Source organism: Myotis davidii, unplaced genomic scaffold, assembly GCF_000327345.1.
Source record: "Myotis davidii unplaced genomic scaffold, ASM32734v1 scaffold492, whole genome shotgun sequence".
NCBI classification, from domain to species: domain Eukaryota; kingdom Metazoa; phylum Chordata; class Mammalia; order Chiroptera; family Vespertilionidae; genus Myotis; species Myotis davidii.
This window is the reverse complement of record NW_006284473.1, coordinates 337,837-350,865: the sequence shown is the minus strand read 5'-3', so window position 1 is coordinate 350,865 and position 13,029 is coordinate 337,837. Positions and strand designations below refer to the sequence as shown.

The 13,029-nt window shown below is 37.1% G+C and overlaps 1 protein-coding gene across 1 annotated transcript in view; it reads left to right on the top strand.

Moving 5' to 3' along the window:
• Positions 1-13,029, top strand: part of CMSS1 (cms1 ribosomal small subunit homolog (yeast)) — a 68,430-nt gene that overhangs the window by 24,068 nt on the left and 31,333 nt on the right. Inside the window, exon 2 of the mRNA XM_006754851.2 lies at positions 8,751-8,839. Coding sequence (XP_006754914.1) covers positions 8,786-8,839 — 54 coding nt within the window. The 5' untranslated portion in view covers positions 8,751-8,785. The remainder of the gene's footprint in view (positions 1-8,750; positions 8,840-13,029) is intronic.

The following is a 13,029-nucleotide window of genomic DNA, read 5'->3' as shown; positions in this document are numbered from 1 at the left end:
GAACGTTGGTTTCCTCCATCACTGAAGCAAGCAAGCCTCATGTTAGTTTCAAGCTGCCTGGTTGCCGGCTGCCATCTTGGCTGGCAGTTAATTTGCATATCGCCCTGATTAGCCAATGGGAAGGGTAGCAGTTGTACACTAATTGCCATGTTTCTCTTTTATTAGATAGGATATAGATGTGTATTCAACCAACTTCCTCTAACTGTATTCCCAAAATGCTCACTCCCACTCCAACACCACTCATTAGGGGATGTGTGACACAGGATAATTCTAACTGGAAATAGATAGTAGTCTTAACATATTGTGGTTAACATACCTTTCTTTTGCAAATTTTTAAAGAAAAAAGTGACTCTGTGATTTATTGCCAAGGTCCCTCCCAGAGCCTAGAAGGGGTTGATGCAAACAAGTGGGAAGCTTAAAGAAATCGATGGGAAATTGGACTTCTGATATTTCTCATATATAGGACTAAGACAGGGATTGGGGGAAAGTCCTTTCTCACCAGGCCAGTGTTGCTCAATGGCTGAGCGTCATTGACCCTTGAACTAGGAGGACACAGTTCAATTCTCAGTCGGGGCACATGCCCAAGTTCTGGTTCAATCCCCAGTCAGAGTGTGTACAGAAGGCAACCAATGATTCTCTCTCACATCAATGTTTCTCTCACCCTCTCTCTTCCTCAATCTCTAAAAATTAATAAAAACATATTTTTTAAAAGAGAAGACCTTTTTCAGCATCCTCTTCTTGCCATGTATATATATATTAAGATATTTTTCTTGATTTCAGAGAGGAAGGAAGAGGGAGAGAGATAGAAACACCAATGATGAGAGAGAATCATCGGTCAGCCGCTTCCTATACGCCCCACACTGGGGATCGAGCCCACAACCCGTGCCTGCGCCCTGACCTGGATTCAAACTGTGACCTCCTGGTTCATAGGTCGATACTCAACCACTGAACCACACCAGCCGGGCCTTGCCATATATTTTAAAATAACAGTGTACTTGATAAGAATTAAACAAATTCCATCTGGTGATATCTTTTTCTTTATTTTTCTTTTTTCTTTTTTTCTTTTTTAAGTAGACTCAGGGATTTGGGGGTGAGGTGACACCTTCGTGGTGGCTCCAGTTCATGGGCTCAATTAACCACTAGGACTGAGTGGCACAGGTCTGGCATAACTTTCTCAAATGCCAGCAACTAGAGGAACCCTGGTGCTGGGCCCAGGCTGGGTGGCTTGGGTCTCCATGCTTTTCTTTCAGTATTCTCTTAATGGAAATCACAGAACTAGCATCCTTATTTCAGAAGAGCACTTTTCTCTTTTGGAACCAAAAAATATTAGGCTAAAGACACTAATATATTCAACCCATAGTGATATGATAAGAGGTCATTTTATATATTAAAAGGTTTCAAATGAAATAATTTTTGTAACAAGAAATAACTCATAGTTAGAACATTTGATTAACAAAGTATTTTAAATATTTCTCTTGGGGTTGTGTAAGAGTCACATCCCTTTTAAAGTATGCTATTTTCAGCTGGATTGCTTAAATACAGATTGTGTACACTTCCATTATCAGGCTGTGGACAATGGAGGGATACAGAATCCAGACATTTTTTTAAAATAAAATAGCATAGCTTGATTTTTTAAAATTTATGGTTTTGATCCTGACAGTTATTTATTTGTTTCATCCTTTTTACCTTAAAGTGATTTTAAAGCTAATAAAAGGGTAGAAGATTTAAGGAAGGGGTTTAATGTTTTACACAGAGAATATGTATTCTACAATAGAAATGTAAATAAAGCAATAGAAAGGAGCACTTTTTACTTATAATCAACACTGGGTCAAGTACTTGAGGTACTCATGGGTACCCTCAAGCTGTTTACAGTTGAAATGGAGAGAAAGCCTAGCAATTATGCAATATGTGCACACACTGTGAGGAAGGTTAAAATTTTTGCTGATTTATAAGGTACAGTAAGTGTACAAGTCCTAGCAAAGGCTTACCTGAAGGATTTCAGATGAAGATGGTTGTAGGATATTAAAAGAAAGAGGACAGTATGAAAAGAAGCCAGTGTAAGAAATTTCACAGGACTAAAGGTGGCCTTTTCTGGGGAAGGGTATTCCCCTGGTAGGGTTGCCAGATTTAGCAAGTAAAAATACAATGTACCATGGTAAATTTGAATTTTAGATAAACAGTTAGTAATTTAGCTATTCCCCATGCAATATTTGGGACTTACCTATACTAAAAAATTATTCAGTGTTTATATGAAGTTCAAATTTAATAGAGCCTCCTGTGTTTTAGTGCACCCTAGCCCTCAGGCCTTTTTTTTAACTCCATTGCGGCCTCCCTGGGTTGACCGCCATTCTGAACCCAGCTGCCCTCCAGGCACTGAGTCAGAACTGCAGTGACAGGGATGCCTCCACAGCAGGATGGTGCTCCAGTTAGGTCCACAGCCAGCCACACAGCTTTTCCAGCGTAATAATTTTGGGCTTCCTGAAGAATAGTGAATTTCCTTTAAAGACTTTTTTTAATTAAAGTTTTTATTTTGAAATCAGTGTAGAATCATATGCAGCTGTAAAAAACAATACAAAGAGATCAACCGAAGGGCTTGTATGCATGCATGTTAGCATAACCAGTGGACACAAGACACTGGGGAGGAGGGTGCTGAGGGCAAGTGCGGGGGAGGAGGGCGTGTAGGGGAGGCGGTTGGGGGAGGTCAATGGGGGAAAAAAAGGAGACACATGTACTACTATTTGTAATACCTTAAACAATAAAATAAAAAAAGTTTAAGAAAAAAACTTGGGGGGAAAACAACCAAGCATATTTGGAAAAGTACCAAAAATAATTTATAGAAATGGAAAATGTAATTACTAAAATTAAACCTTTAATGAATGGTTAAAAGTCGGATTATATGAAATTGAGTAAATAATTACTGGATGAGATGATAAAACCAAGAACATTACCCAAAATGTGACCCAGTGATACAAAATAATAAGAAGAAAAATATGAAAAAGAGATTAAAATACAGAGAAGGTATATGGAAAGGTCTAACATAGATTATCAGAGTTCCAGAGGGAAACAATAGAAAGAAAAGAAACAATATTCAATTATTTAATGACAGAGCATTTTTCAGAACTGTGGAAATATACTTATATAGTATAACTTATGATAGAAGTTGTGATTTTTTGTATACATTTTGCTATAACCTAAATAAAGTGAAATGTGATTTTGCCTTACAACTCAAAAAAAATACAAAGAAATCATATGTCCCCTTTCCTAGATTCCCTCAGTGATAACAAAACTATAGATCAAAATCAAAACAAGGATATTGACGTGATACAAAATGTATCAGGATACAGAACATTTCCATCTCCACAAGAATCCTTCTTATTGCTCTTTTGTAGCCACACCCACTTCCCTCCCAACCCTATCCTGTCAACTCCTTGTAACCTCTATTCTGTTGTCCATTTCTATAATTTTGTCACTTCAGTAATGTTATATAAATGAAATCTTACAATATATAACCTTTTGGGATGGGCTTTTTTCCCTCATCAGAATTCTCTGGAGATTAATATCTGCACCTATCAATAGTTCATTTCATTTTATTGCTGATTAGTATTCCATGGTATGGATATACCACAGTTTGCTTAACCATTCACCCACTGAAGTCATCTTGGTTATTTCCGATTTGGGGGCTATTATAAATAAAGCTGCTGTAAACATTTATGTACAGTTTGTTGTATAAACATGTTTTTTTATTTCTCTGGGATAAATGTCCAGGAGTACAATTGCTGTATTATCTAGTAGTTACAGGTTTAGTTTTTATAAGAAACTGCTAAACTATTTTCCATTTGTGGGATGGAAGTGTCTGTACCATTTTACGTTCCCAGTGCAATACATAAGTTATCAGTCTCTCCGCATCCTCACTCACCACCATTTGGTATTGGTGCTATTTTTTAAATGTTAGCTATTATAGGTTATCGTAGTAATATCTCATAGTTTTAATTTTCATTTCCCTAGTGTTATGATGTGGAACATATTTTAATGTACTTATTTGCCATATTGTATTCACTTCAGTGAAATATCTTTTCATTTCTTTTGATATTTCCTAATTTAATTGTCTGGGTTTTTAGTGTTGAATTTTGAGAATTTTTTAATGCTGTCTAGACACTAGTCTGTCCTTTGTTAGATATATGGTTTGTAACTATTTTTCCCACTCTAAATCTTGTTTTTTCAAGATCCTTGCAACGCAAAAGTTTTCAGTTTGGATAAAGTCTAACATTAATTATTTATTATATTGATTGTACTCTTGGTATCAAAATTAAGAACTCTGCCTAATTCAGATTTTTTTCTAAACTATAAAGGTTTTATACATTTTTCCCCATTTGTTGAAAGGACCTTTCCTTCATTAAATTGCTTTTGTACGTTTGTCAAAAATTAGTAGGGCATATTTGAATGGGTCTCTTTATTGGTCTGTATTCTATTTCTATAGCTATGTAAGTCTTGAAATTGTATAAACTAATTTCTCTCACTTGATTTTTCTTTTTCAAAATTATTTTCACTATTCTAGTTCCTTTGCCATTCTACATAAATCTGTAATAATAAAAGCATAATATGCTAATTAGACTGGACAGCTGAACGACCTTCCGGACGTCCTTCTAGACAACCTTCCAGATGAAGCCATGGCTGCAATGGCCAAGGCAAATGGCTGCGAGGGCTGAGCCCCTTGCACGAATTTTGTGCATCAGGCCTCTAGTTTATAATAATTGCATATATTTAGAGAAAATCTTGCTGGGATTTTATTAGAAATTGTATTAAACCTGTATATCATTTTGAGGAGAACTTGTATCTTTACTATGATTCATCATCCAATTTATGAACACGGTATATTTCTCCATTTATTTAGGTCTTCTTTGGTTTATTTCATCTGTGTTTTGTGGTCTTCAGCATGCAAGCAAAAATAGTTACATGTTTTGTTAAATTTACACCTAAGTATTTTGGGAGTTTTTCAGCAATTGTAAATGGCACTGTATTGTTTTAAAATATATCTTTAGTGATTTCAGGGAGGAAAGGAGAGGGAGAGAGAGATAGGGACATCAGTGATGAAAGAGAATCATTGATCAGCTGCCTTCTGCACGATTGGGGATTGAGCCTTCAACCTGGGCATATGGTATGCCGTAACTAGGAATCGAACTGTGACCTCCTTGTTCATAGGTCGACGCTCTACTACTGAGCCACCTCAGCCAGGTGGCACTGTATTTTTATTTTATTTTTTTATTCACATGCTCATTTCTAATATATAGAAATAAAATTGATTTTTGCATGTTTATCTTTTATTCTGCAACTTTGCTAACTCTCTTATTAGTTCTAGCAGAGGATTTTTTGTTGTTTTTAAAGATTCCTTGAGATTTTCTATGAAAACAGTATGTTATTTGCAAATAGGAATAGCTTGATTTCTTCCTTTCTGATGTTTACGCCTTTTATTTCACTTTGTCTTATTGCACTGGTTAAAAGTTCCTGCACTGTGTGGGATAATACTGTTCAGAGTAGCTATCTTGTTCCCCCACAGGGGAAAGCATTCAGTCTTGCATTATAAAGTATGTTTGTTGTAGGGTTTTTTTACATGCTATTTATCAATTGCAATTCTCTTAAGTTTGTTGTTTTATTTCCTACAATATGATCTATATTGGTATATATTCCATAACTCTTGAAAAGAATGTGTATTCTACTCTTGAGTGGAGTGTTCTACAAAATGTTGATCAGATCCTGTTGGTTACTGTTGTCACTCAGTTTTTCTATATATCCTTGCTGATTTTCTGTCTAGTCATTCTCTCAATTTCTGAGAGGCCTGTTGAAGTTTGCAACTTAACCATAAGTTTGTTTATTTCTTCTTTCATTTCTATAAGTTTTTGTTTGTTTGTTTGTTTGTTTGTTTGTTTGTTTGTTTGTTTGTTTGTTTGTTTGTTTGTTTGTTTGTTTGTTTGTTTGTTTGTTTGTTTGTTTGTTTGTTTGTTTGTTTGTTTGTTTGTTTGTTTGTTTGTTTGTTTGTTTGTTTGTTTGTTTGTTTGTTTGTTTGTTTGTTTGTTTGTTTGTTTGTTTGTTTTTTGCTTCTCATATTTTGTAGCTTTGTTGTTTGGTGCATACGCATTTAAGATTGCTATGTCATCTTGGCAAATTCACCCTTTGTCATTATATAATGTCCTCTTTCTCTGGTCATTTTATTTACTTTGAAGTCTACTTTTTTTTTAAGTCTACTATACCAGATATTAATATATCTAGTCCTGCTTTCTTTTGATCAATATTTGCATGTTATATTTTTTCCTTTATTTTGCTTTCAACTTGTCTATATTGTTATATTTGAGGTAAGTTTCTTGTAATCAGTATATATGTAGTTCATCTCTTTTAATCCATTCTGTCAATCTCTGCCTTTAAATTGGTGTGGTTATTAGATCATTTATATTATTATAATTATAGATCTGTTGGGGTTTAAATCTACCATATTATTTTATTCGTTTTTTTCTGTTTGTTTGCTGTGTTTTGTTTCTCTATTTTCTCTTTCCTAATTTCCTGTGGGTTACTTGAACATATTTACAATTTTATTTTATTTGTTCTTTCTGTTTTTGAGTGTATCTTTCTAAAGCTTTTTTAGTAGTTGCTAAAACTATTAGTGTGGATGTTATCTTGTTACCATTGGCCAGTATGAGAAGTCCTGACTTTACTAGGACTCTGACAATATCCTAGTGGGGAGTGAGAGGTGCATTTCATTACTGCCAGAAGGAGGTGGAAGTCCAGGCTCACCATGTGGTCTCCATTAATACTACAGCAGTGGTGGTGGTGATGAGAGGAGGGAACATGGCTTTGTTACCACTCTTCAGGGATGTAAATCCCTTCAGGGGTCCATTCCCACTTGGTAGGCAGTGGAGGAGGAGTTAGAGAGTCTCATTACAGCCTTGCAAGGGTGAAAACCTAGGCTCCCCACTCAGCCTTTGCTGGAGGGGACTAGGCCACAGTTTTGTGTGGTGTTGGCTGGAGTCTGAAAGTTTTCAGTCTTACTAGGCTGCCCCTTTTTCTGGTTATTTTGTTGAATAGAGAAGATATTTATTGGGGCCTTTTCCGTCTGGTCCTAAATTGGCAATTTCAAGTTGATGCTTCTTAAGATCCAAGTCTGAGATAATGAGGCAAAAAGAAAACCCAAGGAGCTCACCTTTATGTTATTCATTGGGCGCCAGAATCCCTCGCCAGTCTGCCTTCTCTCTACCTTTCAGAGACTTCTTACGTTTGTTTCATACATAAGGCTCAGAATTTTTAGCTGTACTTAGCAGGAGGAATAAGGGAAAATATGATTACTAATACTTTCTCCCCAAAGGGAAAAATTTTATAAATACTTTTAATACCAATTTAATCACTCATTGAAAATTCCCTGTTAATTCACTACCTGCCCACTGCTCACTCACATCCATTTGCAGCTTTTTCACATTGTGTGTCCCTCAAACCTGATTGATTACCATGTGTGAATTTTTTTTTTGAAAATTTTATTTTGTTTTTAATTTTTGGGGTAGAATTCTTTTTCATGCTACACAGTTGAAAGTATGTGTATAAATCAGGGTTCTCCAAGAAAAACAGAACCAATACACACACACACACACACACACAGCTAGATATAGATATAAAGTGAGGTTTTGGCTCATGCAATTATGGAGGCTGACAAGTCTCAGTATCTGCAAGATGAACTGGCAAGCTGGAGACCAGGAGAGCCTATGGTTTAGTTCCAGTCTAGGGTCTGACATGCTCCAGATGCAGGAAGAGCCCATGTTCAGTTCAAGTCCAAAGGCAGATAATATTCTCTTACTCAGAGATGGGCTAGCCTATTCCAGTCCTTCATCTGGTTGGATATCTTAGACCACCCACATTAGGGAAGGCAATCTGTTTTATTCAGTATACCCATTCAAATATTACTTGATTGAGAAACACCCTCATAGAAATACCCAGAATAATGTTTAACCAAATATGTATTCACCTTGTGGCTCAATCAAGTTGACACAAAATTAATCATTATGGTATGCAAACTTTAAATGCTTGTACTACCAGATGGGTTAATTTGGACCTAAATCTGAATTCCGACCAAGTTTTGCTCATAAATTCATATTTTGAGCTGACTGAGATATATAGGGAAACTCAAAGGGAATGAGTAAAACCTTTCAAAGTTTCCAAATGTCTCTATAAAGCAACTGCTATAATCTGGAAGGCTGTATGGCATTAAGGAAGGTAAGAAACTTAGGGTTGCCATGCTTCTTCAAGAGAACTTTATAAACAGGAAAAGCGTTAAAACTTTTATTTTTCCTGATACTTAGAGTAAGAATTTATCTTTTCCATTATTGAAATATTTTAAAAATTCAAAATAAGAATTTCTCATAACCTATAATCCCCTCTAAGTAGCATTAGCTTTTTTAAATCTAAACATGAGAAGAGTAATATCTGTAAAAATCACTGTGAGTGTGTGTTCCATCATTAAACATCCTCTAATGTTAGACATCTGGATAATCTTCAGTGTTGCAGCTTTATAAATAAGACTGCCATCTTGGTGCTGAAATCTCCAGCTTCATTTTGGGTCATTTCCTTAACTGCATCTTCCTAGAGGTGGAATTGCTAAATCAAGGGATAGATCCTTCTAGAAAGGTCGTATACCAAGATTGTACTAGCAGTGATAGCAATTGGGGGGGGGGTGGTAAGAGGCTTTTCTGATTTTTAAACTTTATATTTTTCAGAAGCATCAGATGGTGAAGGAGGGGAAGACGTAGAAATGATGCAACAGGAGACAGCTCCCGTTCCTGTCCTGTCGAAGAAAACCAAACAGGTGACAGTCACTATGAGAAAGTCACAGCTGTTGGATTCTGTAGTCATTCTCCTCTACCCTGTACAGTGTTCCCTGTGCCCTAGCAGCAGCTGTTGGCCAGATTTCAGGGACGCTTTTACCTTCTCTGCTTTGAAAGAGCCATGATTCATTAATTATCAACAAGCAAGGCCCATTTTCTCCCTAATATTTTTTTATATATAAATGTATTTTATAATAATGGTAATGTAGATTTCTGTATTACATTTTCCAGTCTTCTTGTTTTAGGTAAATTTCCTAAAAGGAGACAGATTTCATTAAGATATTCAAGCTTACCCCCCACCAACACATGATTGCAGCACCATGCTATGCTGCCAGCAGGCTCCAGGGCCACATGTTACCCAGCATTATGGTCCGTTGTATGAATTCTTATCACAGTGTTTGCTGCCTTCAGAGTAGATATTTGATAAACTCAGTGGACATTGGATAAACGTTGTTTCCTGGGCCTATGACCTTTTGTTTCTTTTTGTAATCTTCACACTGCCAACTCGCATCCATTTGCAGCTTTTTCATATTATGTGTCCCTCAAACCTGATTGATTATCATGTGTGTTGTTGTTTTTTGAAAATTTTATTTTGTTTTTAATTTTTTTAAATTACAGCTGACATATAATATCATATTTGGGGTGTACAGCCCCATTTTTAATATTTATATAGCTTATAAAGTGATCACCCCAATCTATTATTCATCTGATATCATATATAGTTATTAGAATATTAATATTTCCTATGCTGTACTTTACATCCCCATGACTATTCTGTAACTACCAATTTGTACTACTTTTTTTTTTTTTAATCCTCATCCAAGGAGCGAGGATGTTTTTCAACTGATTTTTTAGAGCGTGAAAGGGAAGAGAGAGGAGAGAGAAACATCAATATGACAGAGACACTTGGATTGGTTGCCTCCCACACCCACCCCAATCAGGAGTAGGGTTTGAGACCTGCAACTCAGGTATGTGCCCTTCACCAGGAATCAAACCCAAGACCTTCCGTGAGAAGTCCAACACTAATCACTGAGCAACACCAGCCAGGGCCGTACTTCTTAATCCCTTCACCTTTTCCACCCAGCCCCCCAGCATCCTTCTCATCTGGCAAGCATAAAATATTTTCTGTATCTATGAGTCTGTTTCTGTTCTGCTTGTTCATTTATTTTGTTTTTCGGATTCTACATGTAAGGGAAGGTCATATGGCATTTGTGTTTCTCTGTCTGACTTAATTTCACTCAGCACAATACGCTCTAGTAGACCCATGCATGTTGTTGCAGATGGTAAGATTTCATTCCACTCTTTTTTTTTAATCCCATTGCCCCACAGGAAGTCCCTTGCCATCCCCATTCTTTCCCGCTTTGCCCACCTCTTCCTATCTATACTCCCTTTCCCTCTGGTTATCACTACTTTTTGTGTTATATATACATTTGGGGGAGAGGAGGGCTTAATCCCTTCACCTTCTTTCATCCAATACTCTTAACATTCCTCCCCTCTGACAGCTGCCGGTCTGTTCCATGTATCCATGCCTCTGTTTCTATTTTGTCAGTTTAATTATTTTTCATTAGATTCCACTTATAAGTGAGTTCATATGGTATTTGTCTTTCTCTGACTGGCTTATTTCACTTAGCATTATAATCTCCAGGTCCATCCATGCTGTCACAAAGGTAACATTTTCTTTTTTCTTTTTTTTTATTTTGGACAAGTAGAATTCCACTGTACAAATGCACCACAGCTTTTTTCTCCATTCATCTCCTGATGGGCACCTGGGCTCTTTCCAGATCTTGGCTCTTATAAACAATGCTGCTGCAAACATAGGGGTGCATATATTCTTTCTGATTGGTATTTTGAGATTAGTAGTATATATTCCCAGAAGTGGAATCACTGGGTCAAAAGGCAGATTCATTTTTAATTTTTTGAAGAAACTCCATACTGTTTTCCAGAATGGCTGCACCAGTCTGCATGCCCCAAAACAGTGCATGAGGGTTCTCTTTTCTCCACTTCATTGCCAGCATTTGTTGGTTGATTTATTGATGATAGCCACTTTGACAGACGTGAGGTGATACCTCAGTGTGTGTGTGTGTGTGTGTGTGTGTGTGTGTGTGTTTAATCTTTTTTGTGAAAGTATTACATATGTTCCCCCCCTCATTGACCCCTTCTAGCCCACCCCACCTCCCCGCCCCAAGACATTGTATTTATGCACCCCTTCTTTTTTATCCAGTCATCTATTGGTGGACAGTTGGGTTGCTTCCATATTCTGGCTATTGTAAATAATGCTGTAATAAATATCTGGATGTATATATCTTTTCAATTTAGTATTTTGGGTTTCTTTGGATAACTACCTAGAAGTAGAGTTGCTAGGTCCTTATTTGTCTCTTATTGTAGCCTTTGGTTTAAAGCCTATTTTGTCTGGTATTAGTATTGCTACCTTAGCTTTGTTTGTTTGTTTCCATTTTCATGAAATATCTTTTTCCTGGGCCGGGGGTTCTGGTGTGGGGTTAGGACCCCTGGCTTCTCTGGGTGACCTCTGCAGCTAAAATATTTTTAACCGCCTCACATAGGTGTGGGACCAGCCCGTTGGCATCTCTGCCTCTCCTACCAGTCTCAGTGGCTTCTTCTTTATATCCTTAGTTCCATAGGACTTCCGTTCAGCTAGATTTCAAGCGGTTCTGAATTATGGTTGTTCTGTAGTTTGGTTGCAGTTTTGATGTGGTTGTGGGAGGATTTTAGTACCACATTTACCTATGCCTCCCTTGACTGGAAACTCCCTATGTCTGATTTTTAAAGGACTACCTAGTGTGTCAGTCCATATTTATCATCTTTGTAATAATGGTTTGTAGTCTTATTGTAAGTGGCCAGTCTTTCCAATGGAGGGTCACTCTACCCAAATTTTGTGACCAGTTTGTGGAGCAGATTGGCATAGTGACTACCTATAAACTGCGAGACCTTAAACAAGTTAAACTCTCTGGGCATCAGTCTCCTTTTTAGTAAAATGATGATAGTAATTGTGTTTTCCTCAAAAAGTTGCAATGGGTACTAAATGACTAATACTTGTAAAGCACTTTCAATAATAGTTGACAAAAAGAGTAAACACTGAAGTGTTAATAATTATAGTGAAATACATACTTCAAATCTCTTTTATTTTGTTCATTATTTTTACTCTGTAGAAAGAGGAAGGCAGAGAGATATCTTATATATAGTCATCTTGGTTTTCTCCTCAGCCATTAAATATTTTGCTCAAAGGCCCTATATCAGTTCTAGTTTTAACCATCCTTTCAAAGGCCTACAGGTTAACAGCCTTAGCTTTCAATTTATTTCACCAAGGTGTGGTTTGATTTTACCTTAACTTATTACACTGACCACACCATAGTCATGCCTTCTTTGACCTACCTGCAGAACTCAGTTCTTAATAGCTTCTTCATACCCGATTGGCTTCCTTTTTCCTTACTTTCTGCCTTGATATTTTTCTTGCTTGCTGCTCACATTTTCTCATCATTGAAAGAAATTTGCATTAATAAACTTGCCCAAGCCTGCATTTTTCATGGCATCTTTTCGCATGTAACACAGGCAGCGTGCAAGGCATTGTGACTCACACAATCCTCACAGCTGCCCTTTGAAATACAAGGTATCCCATTTGACAAATTACCTGAGACTCAGAGAGATGGGTTCTGGGGGTCATGGCCACTTGGGTGGGTGTGAGCAGGTGCTGAAGATCTATTTCCACTTCTCTTTTCACCTGTGTTTCCTCTTTCAGCTTGGAAAACTGTATTCAGCATGTCTTCATGTGCTTTGTTGAAAACATGCCATTGCTGTTTTTTGCCAAGAAAAAAACAAATTATGATTTTATGGCCCATTTTATCCATCTCCCTCCTGCTTTAATTTCTTTTACTATCAAATTGCTTTACAGAATTCAAGTCCTAAGTAGACAAATGTCTAAGCCCTTCCTCCAAGCCTCTTATTTCCCTGTCCAGAGAATTTACACGGGACTCTCCTGGGCCCCTCTGCCTCTTGAGTGTTATCCGTCTAGCTCCCTGGTCTCCCCCACCAGGCTGCACACCTGGAGGACAGAGTTTATCTGCACACACCTGGTATAGAATCATGCCCCTAATTGGCACTCATTATTTGTGAAATGAAGGATTGGGTGACTATAGCAGTATTCCATTTTCTTACC